At 33.6% G+C, this 24,324-nt stretch overlaps 1 protein-coding gene across 1 annotated transcript in view; it reads left to right on the top strand.

The window, feature by feature from the left end:
* Positions 1-1,204: 1,204 nt before the first annotated feature.
* Positions 1,205-24,324, top strand: part of LOC111044613 (phosphatidylinositol 5-phosphate 4-kinase type-2 alpha) — a 43,698-nt gene continuing 20,578 nt past the window's right edge. Inside the window, 3 exon segments of the mRNA XM_039428896.1 lie at positions 1,205-1,528; positions 5,114-5,211; positions 8,987-9,097. Coding sequence (XP_039284830.1) covers positions 1,391-1,528; positions 5,114-5,211; positions 8,987-9,097 — 347 coding nt within the window. The 5' untranslated portion in view covers positions 1,205-1,390.

The raw sequence follows: 24,324 nt of genomic DNA, 5'->3' as shown, positions 1-24,324 counted from the left end.
TAATTTCAAAATTTCAACAAAGTTGAAGTTGAATAATAAACAAATTCATAATAACAACCGGCTAAAAAGAAAGTTCATTTCAAAATTAAAATTTACACTTGAAAAAAGATACTTCAACTAACCTTTAAAGCAAGAAGTAGCGTAGAAAAAGAAATATACTGTTTCACATTTACTTCAATAGCCACTAAATTATTACTTCATTTGATAGTAAACTTCACTAATTAAATACAGTTTGTAATAATATAAACACTTGCAAAGAATATCACGAAACGACTTTCACATCTTACTCTACTTGTGGTTAGGGCACAACTGAATCTGTTGTCTGCTTAACTGCTTTATCCAGCTGATCGTGACTTCCAGTACCTGGTACCTGCTCAGCTGATTCATCAGTGATGTAGAATATTGTTATCATCAGAAAAATTCACACGATAAACAATGTAATTTGTTGAATAAATACTTTTAATAACTTAAAAAATTATTCATGAAACAAAATATATTTTTTCCTCTCAAATTCGAATTTTAATATTTGAACCTTTCTGAAAGCACCCTGTCTGAACACAACGATTTTCAAAAAGTCGAAACTGCTCGTACAGATAGAGAACGTTTCATAGTTGTTCGAAAAGTGAAATCTAAATTTGAATTATCAATATTTTTGTGTATTGCTAGCTGAATAAGGTCAAATTCACTCCAAAACTAGTGCCTATAATATATATATATAGTGAGGTCCACGTTATAATGACATTATTTGATCAACTTTGGTTTTGCTATCCTTGTCTATCATTTGACAAAGCCTGTGGTACTATCCTTTTCTTGGTCCGCAGCGACGCCAATTATGTTTTTGACAGTGTAGAAATATAATTAATTAATGAAAAGAATCGGCATCGCTATTCTTTTATCTTTATCCATTGCCATTATAACGTGGACCTCACTATTGACGGTGACATCGCATGCGCCGATTTCTCTCGAGGGAGAAAGCTTAGAAAATTATTGCATTGCTATCTGAATAATGTAATGTTTAAAATAATGCATTTCTTTTCAATTTAAACTAATAATATTCATCTGAAATTAAAATAAGCTTTTATTCTATCTTTCAGAAATTAATCAAATTTCAAAAATGTTTCCTTTTTTGAAAAAAATTATTTTTATCAGAATTTCAGCTCATGGAAAATGAAATTCAACAGGCTATGATATTGATTCATGATAGTTTAGGGAGGTTGTAATTTTTATTGACACATTCAAGTAGCTTTTATGCTAGTTTCAATGAAGTTTTTCTACGCAATTGGTTTTGTTTATTAATTAGTTAATTTTCAGCAATGATACTTCAGAAATAGACATTTGTGTTCATTTGTAACCCTTTGTTTGGACGTAAATATCAACATTGACCATCATCATGAGTGCTGTTGCTCAAATGCAAAGTGGCTTAAGCAAACTGAAAAAGAAACATATTAGGGTAAAACATCAGAAAGTAAAATTATTTCGTGCCAATGAACCCATTCTTTCCGTTTTTATGTGGGGCGTCAATCATACGGTACGTATGTAATTATGTGTTACATTATAACTTATTTGCCAGTCCTACATAAGAATTTTGTGAATGTACGGCACCGCACCTATCGTAAGGTATTGTTGATCTGTCAACAACACTTTTGGCAGCCTACTTAGATTTAGTAAACTTCTGGCTACTGTCTTCCTTTTTAATAAAAACATGTAAAATACTGGATGTTTCATTTTTGATTGTTCACCATCGGACTATATTTTAGAATTGAAATAATAACTTAGTTAACTTGAGTTTGGCTATGTCGGAGACGTTCAAATCTTGGTGCCGGTACATTGAACCAAACATCTTTTTAATACTTATTATAAATTGCCTAAACAGAATAGGCCTAATGATTTCTCTTTATAATGAAATTACTAAATTCTATCAATTGTTAGAAACCTATTGCCAATGACAAAACGGTACTTACGGAAGTAGTTGCAATACAAAACTTCTGTACTGAAACCACCTTAATTATCAAATATTAGCATTATTATAAATATTTACCCAGTTTTTTATAATTTCAAAATTAAACTTTAAATTAGCTAAAACATCCGTCTATTATTCTTTACTTTTATTCTAGCCCTTTTTAATAATTATAGAATAATATGCTACATAGTCTACACAGCATATGTTGTAAAAGAAAACGCTTTTGTAACTTACTATTGTACTCAGTTTTAGTCTTATTTTGATGTTAGATTTGTCCAATATTTTCAATTTTTTTCATGATGATTTTTTTTATTGAGTAACGAGATTCGTCATTGCTATCCGGTATTCTCCAACACATCCACTACATATCAGTGTACTTAATTTTTTAATTTATGCCTGCTTAACGCATTCATCTTGGGAAATAGGCTACCCAAATTTACGCTTCTTATATGCGTACTGCGTCAAGATTCATTGCAAAATGGTTGTGCTATTCAATACCCTTCCAAGTTACAACCCGTATCCAAAATATTTAACTGTACGATTCACCTTTTCCTAAATATTATAGTTACTGCAATGTCTCAATTTTCTTGTGCCATTTCACATTTTTAAAAAATCCTGTGCAGGTAAATACTGGATTAAGTCAACTTTGCCTCAATATGTCTGAGGCTGGAGTAAACATCTTTACTCTATTTAAAGTAATTCACCAGCTATTCATAACTATTATCACAATGTATCATTGAGAAAGTTGTGGCATTGTCTCCTTTGAGAAACAATCATGCCACACCTTTATTCTCTATTCCATTATTATTCTTTAACCTAAACAGATTATGCATAAATTATAGCTGTGAGAAGACAGTGAAAACTGTAAGCTATCTAAATGATAAATTATGTTTATTGCTTTCAAGCCATCAAATACAGCAATTGGTTTGTCAAAGTTAACAAGGTACTAAAATTGTTTTTTAATAAATATATAGAGTTCAGTCTATCAAAATACAGAAATATCACAGTAAGATTCAAGTACTTTTGTAAAACACATTGATAGTCCTTTCAGGAACACTGAAAAACTCATTCATTTCATACATAGGAGTTGGTATCAGAAAATTAATGCCCCGGAGAAACTCCCGGTAGAGACCTAGCTGCTGCCGGAAGCCTGTTGAAAAGTCTGGCATTTAGGTGCCTACAGTTATGCCAGCAGTAATATGCACGTAAAAACAATCTCTGATCCCCTGTTATATAAAACTCCCTTGTTAGCAATAATTTTCATCATTTCGGGACTGAAATTGTTTGAAACATGTTTTTCGGTAAATAGTTGAGTCAGTTGGCAAAAGTGGCCATTAGCCAACACTTCTGTCGGGTTTTAGTTTGTCGTTTACAGTTTGGCAAAACGCCAAGATATGAATAAAAATATTGTCAAGTCACTACTCTCTTGCCCCATTTGTTTATAAAATATGTAATTCGAATTTTCTCGGATTCCAATCTTTCATACGTGTTTGTTGAGTTGATATATTGTGGGATTCACATGAAACTGTCAACTCTGGTTGAATGGAGTGAGTTGGCGTTATCTATGATTCATGCTGACAGGTTATCGTGATTCACACTACAGCGCGATATCTTGTCTCAAACACAATCTCACAGAAACCGCACATTTGCTAGAAACATTTTTAAAATTACTTTCCTCGCTACTTTTATTATGTTGTAAGGTTCAGTGTGGCAACCGATAAACTCAAAGGAAAACTTTATCAGTAGGCCTGTTCACATTTTCCTGATATAAATACGTAAAACCTACCTTTCTAGCTATTGATATTCACTTCGAACTGTCAGCATTAATTTAATGAAAAGCATTGACGCTATTAACAAGGAATGCTGACAGATTTGATTGAATTTCACTCTACCCGAATTGAGGAAGTCTCAGGTATCAAGTAAGGTTTTATCAAACAGGTCCACATTTCCATTTTTGTGGACGAAATATTCTTGAAAATGTTTTCCTATAATTTGTATCCGTCTATAAACAGAATTGGATTATTACAAAATAAACTGGAAATGTATACTTACTCATCTATTTCACTGTCCATGACGAACTGCTAGTTAATAATTTGTTTTTGAACCATTTTTGATGACACTAATATAAGGGTGTGCTTTTAGTAACTTTTATTCAAAAACCTGTCTGTAGTGTCGTGAAAAATAGTTGAAAAACGAATAAAAATGTATGTTGAACATTGTATTCAACACATTCATTTATTGATTTACATATTTCCAATCAATGTATAATATCTTTTATCAAATATTGTGCCCTTCACAAATCTTGTGCCCTACATAATACAGTATTTGATAAAAAATATTAAATTGGTTAAAAATATTTTGATCAATAAATGAATGTGTTGAATACAATGTTCAACATACATTTGATTCGTTTTTCAACTATTTTTCACGACACTACAGACAGGTTTTTGAATAAAAGTTACTAAAAGCACACCCTTATATTAGTGTCGTCAAAAATGGTTTTTCATTTGTTTTTTTTTTTTGGCAAACGATTGCCCACATAGTGAAAGAGTGCCCAATCACGGCCTTTAGAGGAGGAACAGAAGAAGATTTCTGTCTTCACAGAAGAATCTGAATGGACTGGATATATGTATTTGAATAAATTGTTTTCAGTTACTATTTATGTTTATTTCTATACCTTGAGACAAGGGATCATTCCCACATTATGATTCTGAAGAAGTGAAGATGGAAATGAATACTGATTGATGTCTTGGAAGCCATACCCTAAATAAATATGTAGGGCAACATAACATTGCTAGTCGGGATTGTTAGTCACAGATGTCTTCCAGAAACAAGTTCCATAATTAATGCGTGTTGTATTGATTCATTTCATTTTTCGTAGTATTTTGTGGAATACTTTACTAAAATTGACGATTTGCTGTGAGTACTGAGGATGTGAATCATAATTTGGATATTCAGGATTTTGGGAGTCTATTTCAGTACCTCTACTAAATAATCTAATTAGAATTCACTACTCAACGTATTCCGATTAATAATGGTGGAATAATTTTCAACTTATGATGATGTTAATCGAAAAATATTTTTTCTTCCAAGATTTGTTATTAGATTTGCTATGAAAATGTATCGCTTTTAATTCAAGTTTAATTTTTTCAGATAAACGAGCTTAGTCATGTGACAATACCCGTCATGTTGCTGCCTGATGACTTCAAATCATATTCAAAATTAAAAGTAGATAACCATCTTTTCAATAAGTAAGTGAATAAGGAATTATATATTCTATTTTCATAACCATCTTTTCAATAAGTAAGTGAATAAGGAATTATATATTTTATTTTCATAACCATCTTTTCAATAAGTGAGTGAATAAGGAATTATATATTCTATTTTCATCTTCAAAATCAACCTTGAAAATAGAGGATTAGAAGTAAATAATACACCTGAGCCAGCCGGATCACTCAATACATGCTATTCATCAAGCTCTGGGCAGAAAAGGAATAACATTGGTTCTTATGAGAGTGTTCACACATTGGTAGGATGAAAATGTGTGAATACTCACATAAGAACCAATAGTATTTTATTTCTGCCCAGCAGGAATTAACTGGAAAAAAGAAATGCAGGAGTGCTGCAATACTTTGTTGGTTTAACAATATTGTATATGATCATTGTGTGGACCATTATAGTGGATATGATGTTGTGGTAGATATACATCTATGATATAATAAAGGCAAGAATTGGATTATACAAGTACGGGATAGAAAATTCACGAATGACGCATCTGAAGACTGAAGTACAGGACTGATTAACTAGAAATTGTGCATATAGATTCTTAATTTACGGAGGATGGTTATCTGCCTATTATAGGAACCATAAGTAGTATAATTATCCGATCAGAATTAAATACTACAAGATATCAGTAGGTCAGGTTTTCAGTTTGTCAAGTTTACAATTAGACCCTAATTCTCAATTTACAGAGGATGGTTATGGGCCTATTTTTAAATACTACAAGATATCATTAGATCAAGTTTTCAATCAGATCCTTGCGGAGCACGGGTTACCTGCTAGTATTCAATAAAACGACTTGAAAATGTCACAACGGTGTAACAACCGAAACTAGTTTCTGGAAAATAATCCAATAAATGAGTGTTTTTTACTATTTCAAGTCGGTGTATTAAAAACCATCAGGTAACCCGTGCTCCTCTAGGGTCTATTTTGAAACTTGACAAACTGAAAACTTGACGTAATGAAATCTTGAAGTGTTTGAAATAGGCCTAGAACCATTCTCGGTTAATTGAGAAAGTATATGCAAAATTTCAAGTTAATCAGTCCAGTAGTTCAGACGTGATGATGCGGCAAACAAAATTTTCCTATCCCGTACGTGGAGAAGCCAGTCTATTGCTGTATTTCCATAAGGTCTGTATAGTTTCAATCAGGTACTTGTGGATGAGAATACTGCGTGAGGTATACTGTTCACAGAACTACTAGTATTATGATCATTGTATAGACCATTATAGTGGATATGATGTTGTGGTAGATATACAGTACATCTATGATATAATAAAGGCAAGAATTGGCTTATACAAGTACGGGATAGAAAATTCACGAATGACGCATCTGAAGACTGAAGTACAGGACTGATTAACTAGAAATTGTGCATATAGATTCTTAATTTACGGAGGATGGTTATCTGCCTATTTTAAATTCTTCAAGATATCAGTAGGTCAGGTTTTCAGTTTGTCAAGTTTACAATTAGACCCTAATTCTCAATTTACAGAGGATGGTTATTAAATGGCCTATTTTTAAATACTACAAGATATCATTAGATCAAGTTTTCAATTGGATCCTTGCGGAGCACGGGTTACCTGCTAGTATTCAATAAAACGACTTGAAAATGTCACAACGGTGTAACAACCGAAACTAGTTTCTGGAAAATAATCCAATAAATGAGTGTTTTTTACTATTTCAAGTCGGTTTATTCAAAACTAGCAGGTAACCCGTGCTCCGCAAGGGTCTATTTTGAAACTTGACAAACTGAAAACTTGACGTAATGAAATCTTGAAGTGTTTGAAATAGGCCTAGAACCATCCTCGCTTAATTAAGAAACTATATGCAAAATTTCAAGTTAATCAGTCCAGTAGTTCAGACGTGATGATGCGGCAAACATAATTTTCCTATCCCGTACGTGTATAAGCCAGTTCTTTTTTATTATAGTATAGATTAACCCACTCAACTATGGTAACCCATTTAGAACTAGATTATCATATAAATTTGAACATTTTTTGCAAATCGTTCGTTTCTAGAGGATTTTGACGTACAAAAGTCCACATGCACAATCTCAGTTTAAACGGAGAAAAATCAGCTGATTGTTTAAACCCAAAATGAAATAAGTTAGAATGGATAAAACGTAATCGTGGTTTAGCGTTCAACGTAGATGATGCATATGGCCCTAAGCTACTCAAATATTATCTGAAAGCAATTTGGAAGTATTTGTGACTGTTATTGGAGCGATAAACTGGATCTCCACTCAAAATGAATCGTTTGTGAAACTTATCGCAACTTTCCTCACAGTGATATTCAGTTTGAACTGTCAGTATCCCTTTGAAACAGCATAAATGCTAACCATTCAATTCAAATGCTGACCGTTAAAATTGAATCCGACAATAATTTGTGATGGTTATCGGTTTTAATGCCTCACTCTTTATGTCTTAGAACCTATTTGTCTGGTAACTTTAAATTATCCTATGAAATCAGATACTAGACGTCAGTTCCTTTTCCATACTTAATGACGTCTGTAAAATGACATAAGTTACCTAGATAAGAAGTATTCGGTTGATTGTTACTGTTTTCCCATTTCTATCTATCTATATAAATATATATTGAATGACTTGTAAAATTTATGACAAACGTATGTATTCTATGAGCCCTATTTCACGGTCAATTATTTGGTAAATAATGATTGATCAATGATCTAACAGGTCATCTTTTAGGAAGTATTTGATAGTCTAATAGTATAATTTGATAGTATCTAGCTTAAGCTGGGTTTTCGTTTGTGCGTAAATGCCGTCGTCAACCACGACAGGGAGAGAATCTCAGATTTCAATTTGTCTACTTAACCTAAAATATTATGTTCAATTATGTTTTAATAGGGCAGGTTGAGCTTATACTTTTTTAAACTTTTAAATGGCAATATTTTGATATTATTACAAATGTTCAATTCTTTAATAATAAAGACAAATAATGAAAAGTTATTTGATCAGCTCTTTTAGCACACTTGAAATTTGGACAATATGAATGTCAACAATGCTTGTCATCGGAAATTTACGCACAAACGAAAATGCACCTTTAAATCTAATAGGGAATCAAAACGTGTATAAAAGTAAGCAGAAAATCTTTAATAACGACTGAATGATTTGATTCCCTACAAGACCCTTACTAGTCTCACTTCAAACTCTAAGGCCCGGTTGCACAAAAGCCGGTTAAATTTCAACCGTGAATTATTTCACGAGAACCAATCAGAAAAGGCCTTTTAAAAAAGACGGCTTCTCTGATTGGTGCTCGTGAAATTAATCACGGTTAAAACTCAACAGGCTTTTGTGCAACCGTCACTAACTCTCTTCAAACATTTGGTAAAAGCTGATCTATTACACTATCAACAAAATTGTTGATCAAATATATTTGATAAGATAATTTAATGAAATATGACTTGAGGGGCCTTAAGCAATGTAAATCAACATCAGTTCTCAAACAAGATATTTTATGATGTTTTTATTGAATAACTTGATCATTTTTGTTTGAAACTATGAAACTACTTTTGATAAAAATCAAAAGTTTTCAGAGTGGATTTACAAAGCAAGCAGCGCTTTTCTGTTTCAGTTTCCAATTCAATCTCATTTTTTTCGTGTGTACAAATAATCACTTATCACAAATAATAGTTTGGTGATATGGTATATTGTAATGGTAATGCAGTTATGTTATAAGTTTAGTAGTATATTTTATAGGATTTATCAATGTTTTTTTTTTCTTTTTCAGGGAAAACATGCCAAGTCATTTTAAAATTAAAGAATACTGTCCATTAGTTTTTCGTAATCTTAGAGAAAGGTTTAGAATTGATGATCAGGACTATAAAGAATCCATGACAAGGTAAGAAAATGATTAACTCAACAACATTTATATTTTAGTGTGATTCAATTTTTTTCCATTTAATATCTTTCTCTTCAATATACATATCTTCAAACGCTTATACCTCATTCTCTAGAAGATGTCTAAACCTCATAGGTTAGAAAATATTAGGTTTATTGAGCGAATGATTCTATGCTACTTGTGTTTCGATTAACTTATTGATATGGTTTCAAGCTTGAATACATTCTGATTTCAATGAAGCTATAGTACATATACAGCCTCCTGTATTACAATTTGTTTTCAGTACTACCTAGATTGTTCTACTGTAATCATATTAGATTATTCAAATTGTATTTGGAATGATCTATTTTGACATTTTTCTTATAAAAGGGAATTAGATAGTCAAGGATTGGATAGTCATTGTAAACATGAGTATTACCGCTTAGGGAAAGAAACTTCCTTTAAAAATGGGAATAGGCAAATAAGAAAAATTAATTTCAAATATTATCCCTCTCATTCCCAACAAACTTTTGACAGCAATAACTGCTATTTGAATAAAAAATTTGCGATTTCTTAGGTTATGATAATAAATGAATAACCGTTTAAAGAGTTGAAGCGAGACAAAAAATCTTGAAAATTCCGTCTTAATTTAAATTTTAAAATTCATCAATACGGAGTGATTGGTGAGACATATTGGGTCATATGAAATTTAATTATATAGAAAATTAATCATTGATATTAATACAAATTTTAGACATATTGGGTTATATAAAATTCAATTATATAGAAGATTAATTATTGATATCAATACAAAGTCATCATAATAAAAATAACACATTTTGTTTCTAATAAACCCAGTAAATTACTCAAATTGAACCAATTTGGGCTTTTTGTACAGTCAAAGCTTAATCCAGTTTAAAATGAAATTTAGTTCAAACTGATACCTTTGTCATGAATGTATATAGAAGATTTAATAATAAATTTATGACTAATTACACCAATCTACTTTTATTGTTTTGTCTTCCTCAATACTCACCAAAATAATCTAAAATTTTACTACGGATAAATGCACAATCACAAAATTTATTACTGTTAGTGTTTCTCAACTGAAAATTTTTCCAATAAGCCTCAAATTGTAACCTTAGCATTCTCTCAATTGCTCCCCAGTTCTGGATATTACTAAACTGGAATCTATCTACAGTTTATAGATTATTATTACTAATATAGATAGTCTCCTCTATCAGATTCCTGGCTGTTTTTCAAACCATTTGATCTAGAATCTGAGAATTTTTCAAATAGTGTTTGAAATGAGCTTAGCTTGGATCTAGAATTTTTGTTAGTTAGGAATGAAGCAGTGAGTTTGAAACCGAATGAGTAATCTTGTAATCTAGGAAACATTGGCATGCAATCCCGAATTGAAAATTGTTAGATGAATCAGAGTAGTGCATTAGTGTAGCAAATGACCAATTAAATCCATATTCTTTCGAAACGTCTAATATTTCAAGATCAAACCAACATTCATGACATTCCTCTTTGTTATACAGGGTTATCATAAAAGAATGGTGCGGTTTCGAACATTGTTTAAAGAAAAACCAAATTACTTACAGTTAATGTTTTTTATTCACCTAATTTGTCGTCTGAAACAGTTTTTTTACAAGATTAATAACTTTCAATAAGTGCGCCCTTAGTCGCTCGACAAATGTCCAAACGATAATAAATTTCTCTCTTAACATTCGATAACATTTCTTCGATTATGGTTGTCATTGGTTCATTAATCCTGTTTTAAAGTAGTTCAGTTCGCGATTTCTTGTGAATAAACAATGTTTTTGATGTAAATTTACAAGAAAAATCTACCTGAACCACTTAAAAAACAGGATTAATGAAGCAATGACAACCATAACCAATGAAATGTTAGCGAATGTTTGGAGAGAAATTGATTATCGTTTGGATATTTTGTCGAACGACTAAAGGCGCACATATTTAAATTTATCAATTATGTAAAAAACTGCCTGAGACGACAAATTAGATGAATAAACAACATCAACTGTAAGTAATTTGGTTTTTCTTTAAACCATGTTTGAAACCGCACCATTCTTTTATGATAACCCTGTATAACAATTCATTCCTCCGCTCAATACAATTATTATCATTGCGGTTTATAACTGTAAATGAATATAGCATTTGAAGCTCTCATAATTTCATAATGATCCTTACTACTTAGCCTGTACTTATTCATCATTGATTCTTATGGGGACATTGTTGAAAATGCGTACCCAAATTGTGCGGGTTTTCATTCATGACAAGTCTGAGTCCTTATCCATTAATAAATCGTTATCTAGAAGATGAGTTGTAGAGATCACTTTCAAATCACCACTTTCCTGATAAAGAATGTTATCGTTTTATTTCATTAAATTTGCTAAATTTACTTACAAACTAAAATCTAAATATTCCCCCGTAGAATTGAATCAGTTCTCCTATCTAATAAATCACCCATGTGAGGCTCAACTCTCACTTACGCGACTCAGGTCGAGAAGAGACTCGACTCTAGTGTGTTTTCAAATGGTGACGTCGCGGAGACTAGAATCGACTGGTATGAGTGTCACCATTTGGAAACACTGCTCTCGACTAGAGTCGAGTCTCTTCTCGACCTGAGTCGCGTAAGTGTGAGTTGAGCCTGAATGGTTCTAGTCTCAATTTTTTTATAAATATGTCATACAAAATCCCCCAATAATTTGTAGAAGAGTAATCATAAGAGTACAATAATTGTACATAAGATTAGAAAAACTTTGAGAAAAAACTTGACCAAAAACACTCCGCAGTAAAGTCCTAATGGTTTTAAAAGTTTGGACATCTTGAACAATGTTGATGAATATATTCCCTAAAAAATGCAAAACCTATATTTAAATACATTTTTCTCAGCTATAATTTGTGAATAGTGCATGGCAGGTGTAAATGAATTGCATTTAAATTAGAGCCTTATTTGGAATATAAAATTATTATTTTTCATCAGGGTATAAAATTTCCAAAGAACCTCTTTTTCTCACTCGATAGATTCAGATTTTATAAGATTCTTTAAAACTTCCAGTTTGTGAAATCCCTGAAAGCGACTCAAATGTTCTGTTAATACCCGTAGTTGTTGGTTCCTAGATAAAATGTAATGTATTTTAACAATATACAGAATGTTTCTGAATGATTGACTTCATTTCAAGTAGATTCATCAGGAGAAGGAGCTTTAAATAATGAGTCACATACAAAATCACATACAAAATATTTTACTTGAGTTGCATCATTACTGGTCAATGATAATATATATGTCCTTAATTAGGTGAACGAATAATATGTGAGCTGTATACACATGTGAGCTATATTCTCTTAGATACATCACAAATTGTGTGTAAAGGTATGGTAGGCTTTCATTTACGTGACTCGATTCGAGGAGTTATTTCGGTTCTTATGGAGTGCAGTGTGCAGCCTGCGAAATTGTGAACCATAGAGAAAATATAGCATTGTGCTATACTTTATCTATGGTGTCAAGTCTTCTATGAGAGCCAGATTAATTTTTTTCTCAGTTGTTGAATTGTGGAGCATTAACAAAAACTCATCTTGAAGTGTTTTCTATCTTTGAAGTTACAGCAGTTGATTTTCTGTTTATCGTTAGTTAAGTGAGGATCATAAACACCATTATTTGTTAGTTACTTTGTTCTTCCTTCACCACTTTATATTGAAAAACATGAGGAGTGACCAAGGGCATGTTGATAAAATGCTCGCCTAGGAGTTTAGAGATCCCGGGTTTGATCCCATAAATGACCAAAACTTTTTAGACTGTCCCTTGTTTTTGTATGAACACGTTGATAGTCGGTCCCGGCTGCAGTGTAACAGTTTTGGGGCCCACCAGCGGCTAAATGGGGCCATCCCGTAAGGGACTCCCCACTAGCTTATTGTAATACAAAAATATATTTTGGGTATTTTCAAAAACATAATACTGCTGTAGCCTTAATGATTAGGATATCTAAACATTAACTTTGGGATGAATTGCATAGTTAAGGATATCTAAACATTAACTTTGGGATGAATTGCATAGTTAAGGATATCTAAACATTAACTTTGGGATGAATTGCATAGTTACACCAAATGGAGGACACAATCGAATCAAATTTATTCACCAATTAACAAAAGTGTTACAAGAAAATAAATAGATAAATTTTTGTTAAATAATTGGCGTGGCAAAAAATAAATCTTGTGCTCTAGCAATGAGTTACATATTTCAAACATTCCTTACATATAGAACAACATCTATTATGCTTTTCCTTAGAATTTGATATCGAACATTTATCATGAATCATAGAATTCATTATTTCGTGAGTAATTTGGACTATCATTTGTTGATGGAAGCTCTTTATAATAATAAATGAATCTATTTGAAATATTGATGCCAATCATTTAGGGTGGAAACATGATGTAACGTTGAAGGTAGATTCAAGATTGAGTGTGTTGAATGAAATGCATGTATTGAAATGATGTGTTTCATACGAATTACATACATTAAATGCAACACTCTCATTCTTGAAGCTACCTTCGCTGCTCCACCATGACTCCACCCTTAGAAACACTCTTTATAAATAGCTTGTAGGTAAGTGTTTGCTGTTATTTTATTTTTATTCTTTCAATAATGTAATTTTTGTAGTTTCTATCAGTGATTTTCATACACTGGCGATTCTTTAGATTTACCGAAAATGAAAGCTACGTTGTGAGTTCAAATAATAGAACCCAGCATAATCAAGTGGTTCATCGCTCGCCCACCATGCCATTGAAAAAAGAAAGTAAGAATTACAGAACAATCCCAACGCGGAGGTCAGTATATTGTCAACCGAGTGTCCCCCACAATACTCCACAGTTTAATGCTAATTTTTAACAGCCAGTTTGGTTTCATTTTTCTCAAATCACAATTAGTCGAGAATACTTTTGTTATTTTGCAAGGTAGATAGATTTATAGGCTGGCCAGTCTTTGTCGATTCGATTTTGCCAATTAGTACCTCGTCACGAAAGTTTTACCATAGAGAAAAGATAGCATAAGAAAATATTCCTTGGTAATGTTCCAAATTTCAAGCCAATTTTTCTCTTAATTCAAATCGATTACTGTCAATTATTAGGCTCAACCCACACACATACACGACTCAGGTCGAGAAGAGACTCGACTCTAGACGAGAGCATGTGTTTTCAAATGGTGATGTCGCGGAATCTAGAATCGACTGGTCTGAGTGTCACCATTTGGCAACACATGCTCTCGACTAGAGTCGAGTCTAGAGCCGATATTCCTAGTAGTTATTTTTTCTGAAGCTATGTGACGATAGTAGTCTCTCATACTGCGCCGTTCTTACATTCTCACTCGGTCGAAACAGTAAGGCTCAACTCACTCTTACGTGACTCAGGTCGAGAAGAGACTCGACTCTAGTCGAGAGCATGTGTTTTCAAATGGTGACGTCGCGGTTCTAGAATCGACTGGTCTGAGTGTCACCATTTGGCAACACATGCTCTCGACTAGAGTCGAGTCTCTTCTCGACCTGAGTCGCGTAAGATTGAGTTGAACCTTACTGTTTCGACCGAATGAGAGTGTAAGAACGGCACAGTATGAGAGACTACCAGCGCCACATAGCTTCAGGAAAAACCTGCTAGGCATATCGGCTTGAGTTTACAGTGATTTTTTTTTGGGAAAATAAACGCCTTATACAATGTGATATCTTCCTATCTAGCTTTTCTCTATGGTTCCACTTAAAAAATGACACCATTGGCCTACCTTTAAGTCTATATACCTTTGTTATTTTGTACTAATACTGCTAATAATACTAACTAAAAGTCATCGTGATAATTGACATCACATTTGCATCACACACACACATGTAATAGATCTAGCATGTGCCGTGAGCAAGCAACGTTTTACACTGGAAAGCTTGTTTTCATATGCATTCGACATTTTCAAAGCTTGCTAGATTTTGAAATCGACCCGATTAGTGATCTGAGAAACCCACAAAAGCTCTAAAATGAGATTAGTTTTAAACTGAATAAAGTAAATCTATATCCTAATTTAGTAAATCTAAAGTAGTCTTGATTGTGTGTGTAATGGGAAAGATGATGACGAGAGTAGAGGTCCTATGGATTTAGGTGGATTCCGAACCACCGGGAACCAATTTTTAAACTCATAAAAATATATGTAGCTGACTATAATATTATGAGTTTGAAAACTGCTTTCTTGTGGTTCGGAACACACCTAAAGCTGTAGATGCGAGTCCTCTCATATCTCATCATCATCCTTCCTATTACCCATGCACAAGTCTAGCATGTTGGTTTCACCCTCAGAAAAAAATACTAAAGTCTTGTTCAACTAATTGGCATCTGAATTCAATAGAAATTGCACATTTTATTTCATCATCTCTCTCTCGCCTTATAGGTGTCATATCAACAACCAGTTACCTTTTGAGACTTCAGGTGACAGTAAAGTATGTTATCACCATATTATACGATGAAGTGTTAAATCGCTCGCTTCAAGGTGTTAACCTGTCACTTCATTAGAATGGCGACAACCTGTCACCTCCTTAGAATGGGGTACAGTTTGTCGGCGTGTCGGAGACAACAATCTCCTCAATAACAGGATTTAGTTTAGTTATAAGGTGATAGTTTGTCGGTGTGACAACTTGACGCGTTCCCTTCTAACTGGTAGAGTGATTGTTGATTAATTGAGACCAAATTCACCAACTGACAGTTGTATTCTGTTGCATATCCATACTTTTTCACTTGAATTTAAAAAACACTTATGGGGGGAAATAGTATATTTCGCACCTAGGGCCAAAAATGAGACTTTTCCGGCTCGAAATCGGTTTTCAAGTCCGAGGCCGTAGCCGAGGACTAGAAAAGATTGAGAGCCGGAAAAACATTTTTGCCCATGGTACGAACGCTATTTTTCGCCACACAGAAAAATAAACAATATATATTATATATGAGAATAATTGTTAATTAAGCACTTCCGAAAGCAAAAGTGGAAGGTCATAGCTCTAGCAAATCTGAGGTAATCTGAATATCAGGAAATTGTCTAATTATTTTTTATTCTGATTTGTCTAAATAACCTAAAAGATTATGTTAAATTATGTGGGAGGTTGAGTTTATACTTTTTTATTCTTTCAAATGACAATAAGATGATATTATTATAAATGTTTTGATTCTTGAATAATAAACACAAATAATGAAAAGTTTTTTGATCAGCTGTTTTAGCACACTTGGAATTTGGCCAATTTGAATGTCAACATCAACAATGCTTGTTGTCATCGACCTAGGAAGTTTAGGTTAGAAGTTCTATCCTACTCTGAAAATCGAATTTGAATAGTTTATAATATATATCTTATTTGTATTTCAATCATCCAAATAAAATGATAGTATATTATTGCAGAATACTTATTTAATTCTAGAAGCATAAACTGATACCGTTTCATAAACCATTTTGTAAACACGTTCACATCAAATCAGAATCAGCTGACTTCAAGGTTATTTTACAGCCCTAGGGCCGTAAAACTTTTACCGGCCTGGTCAGAAAACAATCATTTTCGGCCTCCATATGACGCACGAAAACCAGCTCATTACATCCAAGTGGGGCGAAAAAGCAGTGACGTTCGTTTCGACCTGTTGTTGGTCACACTCTGAGTGATGACTAACAACAGGTCGAAAATATCGTCACTACCAATGTAAGTGAACTTTCACTCCATAAGTGTTTTTTTGAATTCAAGTTTGACAGTTGTAGGCTTCAAAATCACTTCCCGATGATTCGGAACCCATGAAAAATAATAGGCTCGCCTTCATTATTACTCACAACACAAGCTTAGGCTGGGCGTACACCGGTTAGTCAAGACAAGACATGATCAGACACGTTCAGTCACAATACTTCACATAGTTGCTTAGGCTAGGGGCACACCAGTTAGTCAAGACATGATCAGACACGTTCAGTCACAATACTTCACATTGTTGCTTTTGACGCAACTCACACTGATTAGTCATTGCAATTAGACATGTCTTCATAAGCAACTATGTGAAGTGTTGTGACTGATCATGTCTTGTCTTGTCTTGACTAACTGGTGTGCGCCTGGCCTTGGGGCTCATCATCTTTAGAACAAAATATTATTCTTGTAATAACTGAGGAATTTGTGTGTGGAAGTGGTTGGCTCCGTGGTCGCGATGGTATCTTATCGCTTATATAGGTTGAGATGGGTACGCGACTAGGTGCCACCCCGACAACTTGTCCGCTTTTAAAACCGGTTTTTAGGGGACAAGTAGACGTGAGCCATACCCGTCTAGTTGTCTCCTTTCTGAGGAGGTGACAACTAGTCGGGGGGACACCCTGTCGCTAGGGTGCGAGGTGTCAAGTTGTCGTTTACGGTCATGACTAGTTGGCACCTTTGGTCCAGTAGGTGACAAGTAGTCGGGGTGACAATTTGACGGCAATGGTATATTTTTACAAGGGTACAAGTAGTAGTCTACGGTCATGATAACCTATCGCTCGAATCCACTCCATAAGAAATCACCAATCCGGCTGGCTCTTCACTTGAAAGTTGGAAAATGAAGCCTAACTGTCAAGTTCTATATGAAAAGGCATTAAGATTCCTAATTTTGTGCTAGCACAAGTGTATATAAATAATTATTAATCCTCATATTAATTACCAGACTTCATGTAATACCTCAGTTGATAACCAGACTGAGCTTCATCTGCCATATCATCGATGGATGAAAATTTGACTGTTCTAGCATTAGGCTAAATTTACTCGTAAACGGTGCGTCTGACGGGAGAAATAACTGAACAAAATGTGTTTAGAATTGTGTTATACATCTTATTCAGTCATCAAAAGGGCATATTATTCATTTTTTATGTTATCAACCAACTCGAAAAAATTTGTCCTAAAAGAGCAAAGACGGCGAATATCTCCCGAACCGTACGTTTGACGGGAAAATGTTACTGAACCAAAAGTGCTTAGAATTCAATTCTATATCGTAACCAGTAATAAAAATTACTTGATCCCTCCTCCCCACACCGCGGGGGTGTAAGTTGTGCCAACTGGTGCTCTGTAGGTGACAAGTAGTTGGGGTGACACCTTTACGCCAGCGTTCAAAGTGTCATGTAGACGTGAGCCATCCCCGTCTAATTGTCTCCTTTCTAAGGTGGTGACAACTAGTCGGGGGGGGGGGACACCCTGTCGCTAGGGTGCGAGGTGTCAAGTTGTCGTTTACGGTCATGACTAGTTGGCACCTTTGGTCCAGTAGGTGACAAGTAGTCGGGGTGACAATTTGACGGCAATGGTATATTTTTACGAAGGTACAGGTTGTCGCCTATGGCCAAAATGACTAGGTGTCATGTAGTCGGGGTGACACCTAGACGGTGACATCGCATGCGCCGATTTCTCTCGAGTGAGAAAGCTTAGAAAATTATTGTATTGCTATCTGAATAATGTAATGTTTAAAATAATGCATTTCTTTTCAATTTAAACTAATAATACTTATCTAAAATTAAAATAAGGTTTTATTTACGGTCATGACTAGTTGGCACTTTTGGTCCAGTAGGTGTCAAGTAGTCGGGGGGACAACTTGACGGCAATGGTATATTTTTACGAGGGTACAAGTAGTCGCCTATTGCCAAAATGACCAGGTGTCAAGTGGTCGGGGTGACAACTAGACGGCTACCCGTCGAGACATGCGCTTGATACTTTAGTTGGATCTCTTGAGTGTCCTTCGCTAAATACATAATTTATGAGTTTTACTTTAATAGCGCTACTTGATAATTTTTCAGTTGAATCATTTATGAGTTCGCGAATCCCTTCCCGGTAGTTCGGATCTCACCTAACACCTTAGACTCTTTCATCTTTCTTTTCCTTTCATCTCTCTCTCTCTCTCTCACACACACACACACACACACACACCACACACACACACACACACACACACACACACACACACACACACACACACACACCTGGAGGTCATCTGTGCACCGCCTTCACTAAATGGCAACAATTAGGAGCGAAACAAAATTTTCAATCAAATTTGGTCTCCTGAGTTCTGATGAAATATTTTTAGGGTAGAAACCAAAAAAATTATCTATTATTTTTTCTAATTATCAATTTTATTCATTATTGTTAATTTATCTAATAATACTCGAAACTCGGAAATAAAAGAGAAAAGGTACAGCCAAAAATGGATGATTAGTTTATTTTATGATTTCAATTCTGCCCCTTATTCACTTTATTTCTTCTTTACATCATGTCCTCCATAGTTTCACTTTTCATTTCCATGATTTAGCTGTTTATGTGAATTATTATACTAACTCCCTGCCAACGCTCTAGGGCATTGTTCCTGGGTAAAGAACATATCTAAATATCATATTTAAATTGTCTGGAAGTCTTCAGTTACTCACACAGCGGCCATTTTGCTTTTTTCACTTATTTTTTTCTAAGATAATTTTTTGTAGCTTTGTCTAGTTGTTATAAATGGTTGTGCGAAGTTTCAATTTCGTATGTTTAACTATTACTTGGAAAAAAATGAATAAATAAATGATATAAACCCTTGGGTCTCCCCACCGTTCAAAGCCATACGCTAATAATAATAATACTTAGAAAAAAAAGTGAAAAAAGCAAAATGGCCGCTGTGTGAGTAACTGAAGACTTGCGGACAATTTAAATATGATATTTAGATATGTTTTCCACCTAGGAACAATGCCCTAGAGTGTTGGTAGCGAGTTCGTAAACACCCTGTAAGAATACAGTAAACTATTCAGATTGCTGCCATTCTCTGCATTTAGGCAATTTGCTCTAGCAAGGAAAAAATGCTTTTTTTTAATTGTCTTTGTAATCAGGTAATATACATACAATAAAAATCTGGTGTGGCGCACTCACACAACTTTCCTTGCCGTTTTGAAAATTGTTCACCTGACTCTAGTGTTCCCGCGCATCTAAAGTCTACTATTCAAAGATTTGAGCCAGCTGGTGACAGGGCAATAACGCTGGTGACACACGAGGTCTGCTATCTCTTCATAGTGAATGATTTTTAATAGAATCAACAGTTGCCAACAGTTTGCAATTGGATAATCACATTTTCTCGAATTTCGAGCTTTTTTTCACTTAAAATTTTTATCTCAAGAACGAAATGTTGTATTGATCTGAAATTTGGCATGAATATTATGCTATAAAGACTCAACTATAAAAAATAAAAAAAATTTTTTTCGTTGAAATTTTTCAAAATGGCGGCCATTTTAAATTTTTGATGGGGAATATCTCGAAAACCGTCCATTTTACAGAAAATTTACAAGAGACAAAAAAGATAGCAAATTTTTTCACGATTCCAATGATACCTAATTTATTAAGATTGGTCGAAGAATAACAGAGAAATTAATTTTTTTCGTACTGCATGCATGACCACTTTTCACCATTTAAAGATCAATATTAATTTTTTTATAATTTCATGAAAACCGTTCTTATTACAGAAATATACAAGAATAACTTTCCTACAAATTTCATTTTACATTGAAAAATATTAATTTCACTCAAATCGGTTCACTGATACTAATGCAGCAATTGCTCAAAATGCCGTCCTTCAACTTGATTACACAGTCTGCACCTTTCAATCATGGACCGTCGAACTGCTATAAAAGCATTTTCATCATCTTGAATGGCACCTGCTGCAGCAACCACTCTTGCCACAAGGTCTTCTTCGTTTTCTACTGGCGTGCTGTAAACAAGGTCTTTCATATGGCCCCAGAAAAAAAAATCTAAAGGGTTGAGGTCAGGTGAACGTGCGGGCCACGGTACTGGTCCACCCCGCCCAATCCACCGGACGATAGGTCATGTTCAGAAAGTCCGTAACAACATTTCCGAAATTAGCAGGGGCACCATCATGTTGAAACCAAAATATTATATCTGTTTGCAAGAGGCACATCTTCCAAAAGTTCTGGTAGTATGTCTCTTAAAAAAGTAATGTACGTGGGAGAATTCAGACGATTAGGAAGAATGTATGGTCCAATCACGCGATTACCTAAGATACCCGTCCAAACATTCAGCGAAAATCTATGCTGATAACCACGCACTTTGACCTCATGAGGATTGTCTAAGGCCCAGACGTGACTGTTGCGAGAGTTGAAGATTCCTTCTCTTGTAAAGCGGACTCATCGGTAAATAACACATTTTCTAGAAAATTTGGTTGGATAATGTCTTGCTGAAGAAACCAACGGGCACAGTTTACGGCTCATAGTCGCGTTCAACCAATGAGTGAACTTTTTGAAAGCGGAAGGGGTGAAGTCTTTCCTTGTTTAGTACACGCCACACAGAAGAAGCACTTGAATTGATTTGCTTTGCAACTGCTCTCGTACTCGTTCTAGGATTGAAATCGAATTTCTGCAATACTTCCTCTTCAAAAGCAACATTTCGAACTGCTCGAGGCCTACCAGCAATTACCCTGTTCCGTTCAAATGAACCAACTTCTCTCAGCCGATTGTGAGTTCTTGTGAACACCTTGTCGGAAGGGAGACGGCGGTTTGGAAATGCAGCTGCATACATTCTTCTTGCTTCGGTCGCATTGCCAAGAGCTGCTCCATACATGAAGTGAATATCGGTGTACTCCAGCGAACTAAATTCCATTACAATAATTAATATTTGTGTAGAAGCAACGTAAGAAAATATTGAAACTGGAAATTTAAGATAGAAATAAGACCTAGGAAACGTGAGACTAAGAAATAGGAAGCACTACATCTGGTTCTTTACTTTTAATGAAACAACAATACTTTTACAAGACAAACATTATCATCTGAAAACCATTGTAAAATCATCTGTTTGCCCATATGGAGCCATACCGAGTTTCAAAGCTTCATCTTAAATACATCTGGAATTAAAAAATTAATATTGATCTTTAAATGGTGAAAAGTGGTCATGCATGCAGTACGAAAAAAATTAATTTCTCTGTTATTCTTCGACCAATCTTAATAAATTAGGTATCATTGGAATCGTGAAAAAATTTGCTAACTTTTTTGTCTCTTGTAAATTTTCTGTAAAATGGACGGTTTTCGAGATATTCGCCATCAAAAATTTAAAATGGCCGCCATTTTGAAAAATTCCAACGAAATTTTTTTTTTTTATTTTTCATAGTTGAGTCTTTATAGCATAAATATTCATGCCAATTTCAGATCAATACAACATTTCGTTCTTGAGATAAAAATTTTAAGTGAAAAAAACAAAATGGCAGCTATAAGGATAACCGCTGAGTTTTGGACACTTCAAATATGACATTTGTAGTCTCCTAGCATCCAGGTACAATACCCTAAAATTCTCGACACTACTTCTGAAACACCCTGTATATATATATATATATATATAATATATATATATATAATATATATATATATATATATATATATATATATATATATATATACAGACCAATACCAAATCACTTTTTTGGACTCAGGGGACCTTGGAACATATAGAAATTTAGAAATTGGGTTATCTTAATTTTTTTTCGAAAGCAATACTTTCCTTACCTATGGTAATAGGGCAAGGAAAGTAAAATTAATATAAATGAAATTTATAGCATTTATTTATTCATTGGATAAAAATTGCAATATAGGATTTCTTAACTTTATATCACCTCTTATTACTAGCCTCTGGTGACTGACATAAAAGCTACTAACAATTCAGATGTCAATATCTTCTTGAACAAGATTTTAGTAAATTCATAATCTTTTAATCATTTCATATTCACTTTGAACTTCCAGCATTTCTTTAATATTAAATCAATGCTTTCCACTCAGCCAATGCTGGGAGTTGTGATTGAAACTCACTTTAAAAATCATGAATTGTAATCATTATTGACTTATCAATATGCTTTAGTGGGGGACCAATAGTGAAATAGATCGCTTTGAAACTGTAGACTTGATCATAAAAATGAAATATAGAAATGATATCTACGGCTTTTCAATTAGTTCAGCTTCTTACGACCAGCAATAATAATGACCCTTGTAGATTGCTGATAATTCATTTAAATATATAAACGATATCTACGGCTTTTCAATCAGTTCAGATTCTTACGACCAGCAATAATAATTATTTATTTATTTATTCTTATGGCTTTTATCGGCAGAGAGATCCTTTTGGATGTTTTGCCTCGCCGTATTACCCAATGTCATTTCCTATCAACACTCAAGTTTATAGGTTATATATATTGGGTTCTTCATGTTTTCTCACTAAAAATTTGCACTTTCACTTCCAATAATAATGACTTTAGAAAATTCATTTTCTAATAACAATAAACCCAATACATAAAACAATGAACCCAACTATTGATATAAGATTGTATTATATTGACAAAAACGTAATAAATGAAATAGTAATGAAAATAATTATTTCAAATACTAGATATTTCTCTGTTTTAATTATTAATTTGATACAGTATTATATTCTCTATTTTTTATTAATGAGTTGCGCTAATCTAGATTAGTTACATAAATAATCAGCGCTATGCTAATAATAAAATTATTATACATTTTTTCACTCTTTCGATTTGAAATTCATTCATCAAACTGACTAACATACAAACTTATTACTTGAATTGTTCTAAGAACAATGTGTAATATTTATTTATTTATTCGTGGATACAATCACAAATCATATAAATATGATTGAAAAGGAAGAACAGGCTTGGCCCAAAACTTTTCCATTCCCAAATTTTGATAATGATTAACATGTCCGAAAAAGTAGGACCATTAATGAGAAAATGAAACACTTCAATACATAAAATTATCCTCTAAAACATAATTTAATAATACTTCTAATAAATTTTATAGAACGTAAGAAATGTGTTTGAAGGTACTGCATAAGCAACTGCTTGAAGCTACCTACTCTGAGAATTTAGCTATATAATTACATTTGCAAGGTAGAGATTCAAGCCTTACAAACAGTTATTAGAGGAATTATGAAAAAAATCAAGCAGTACACAACATTTTAGCGTGAATAATAATTAAATGCAAAACAAGGTGTAAATTCAGAGTTAGAAAATGTATAAAATAAGAATTGATCAATAAAATAACCGTCAATTTCAATGTTTTTTCGTAAAACTCAACTAGAAAAGAATCCTCAAATTCAAAATTGTGCTGTTGCTTAGACTTTCATGGAAAACGATTTTTTAGGGAAGTTTGATTATTGCTCCTTGTTATAATATTGTTACGGTTGATTTCA

Source organism: Nilaparvata lugens, chromosome 1 (genome assembly GCF_014356525.2).
Source record: "Nilaparvata lugens isolate BPH chromosome 1, ASM1435652v1, whole genome shotgun sequence".
NCBI lineage: Eukaryota > Metazoa > Arthropoda > Insecta > Hemiptera > Delphacidae > Nilaparvata > Nilaparvata lugens.
The sequence above is the reverse complement of the archived record's forward strand: the minus strand, read 5'-3'. Positions and strand labels throughout refer to the sequence as shown.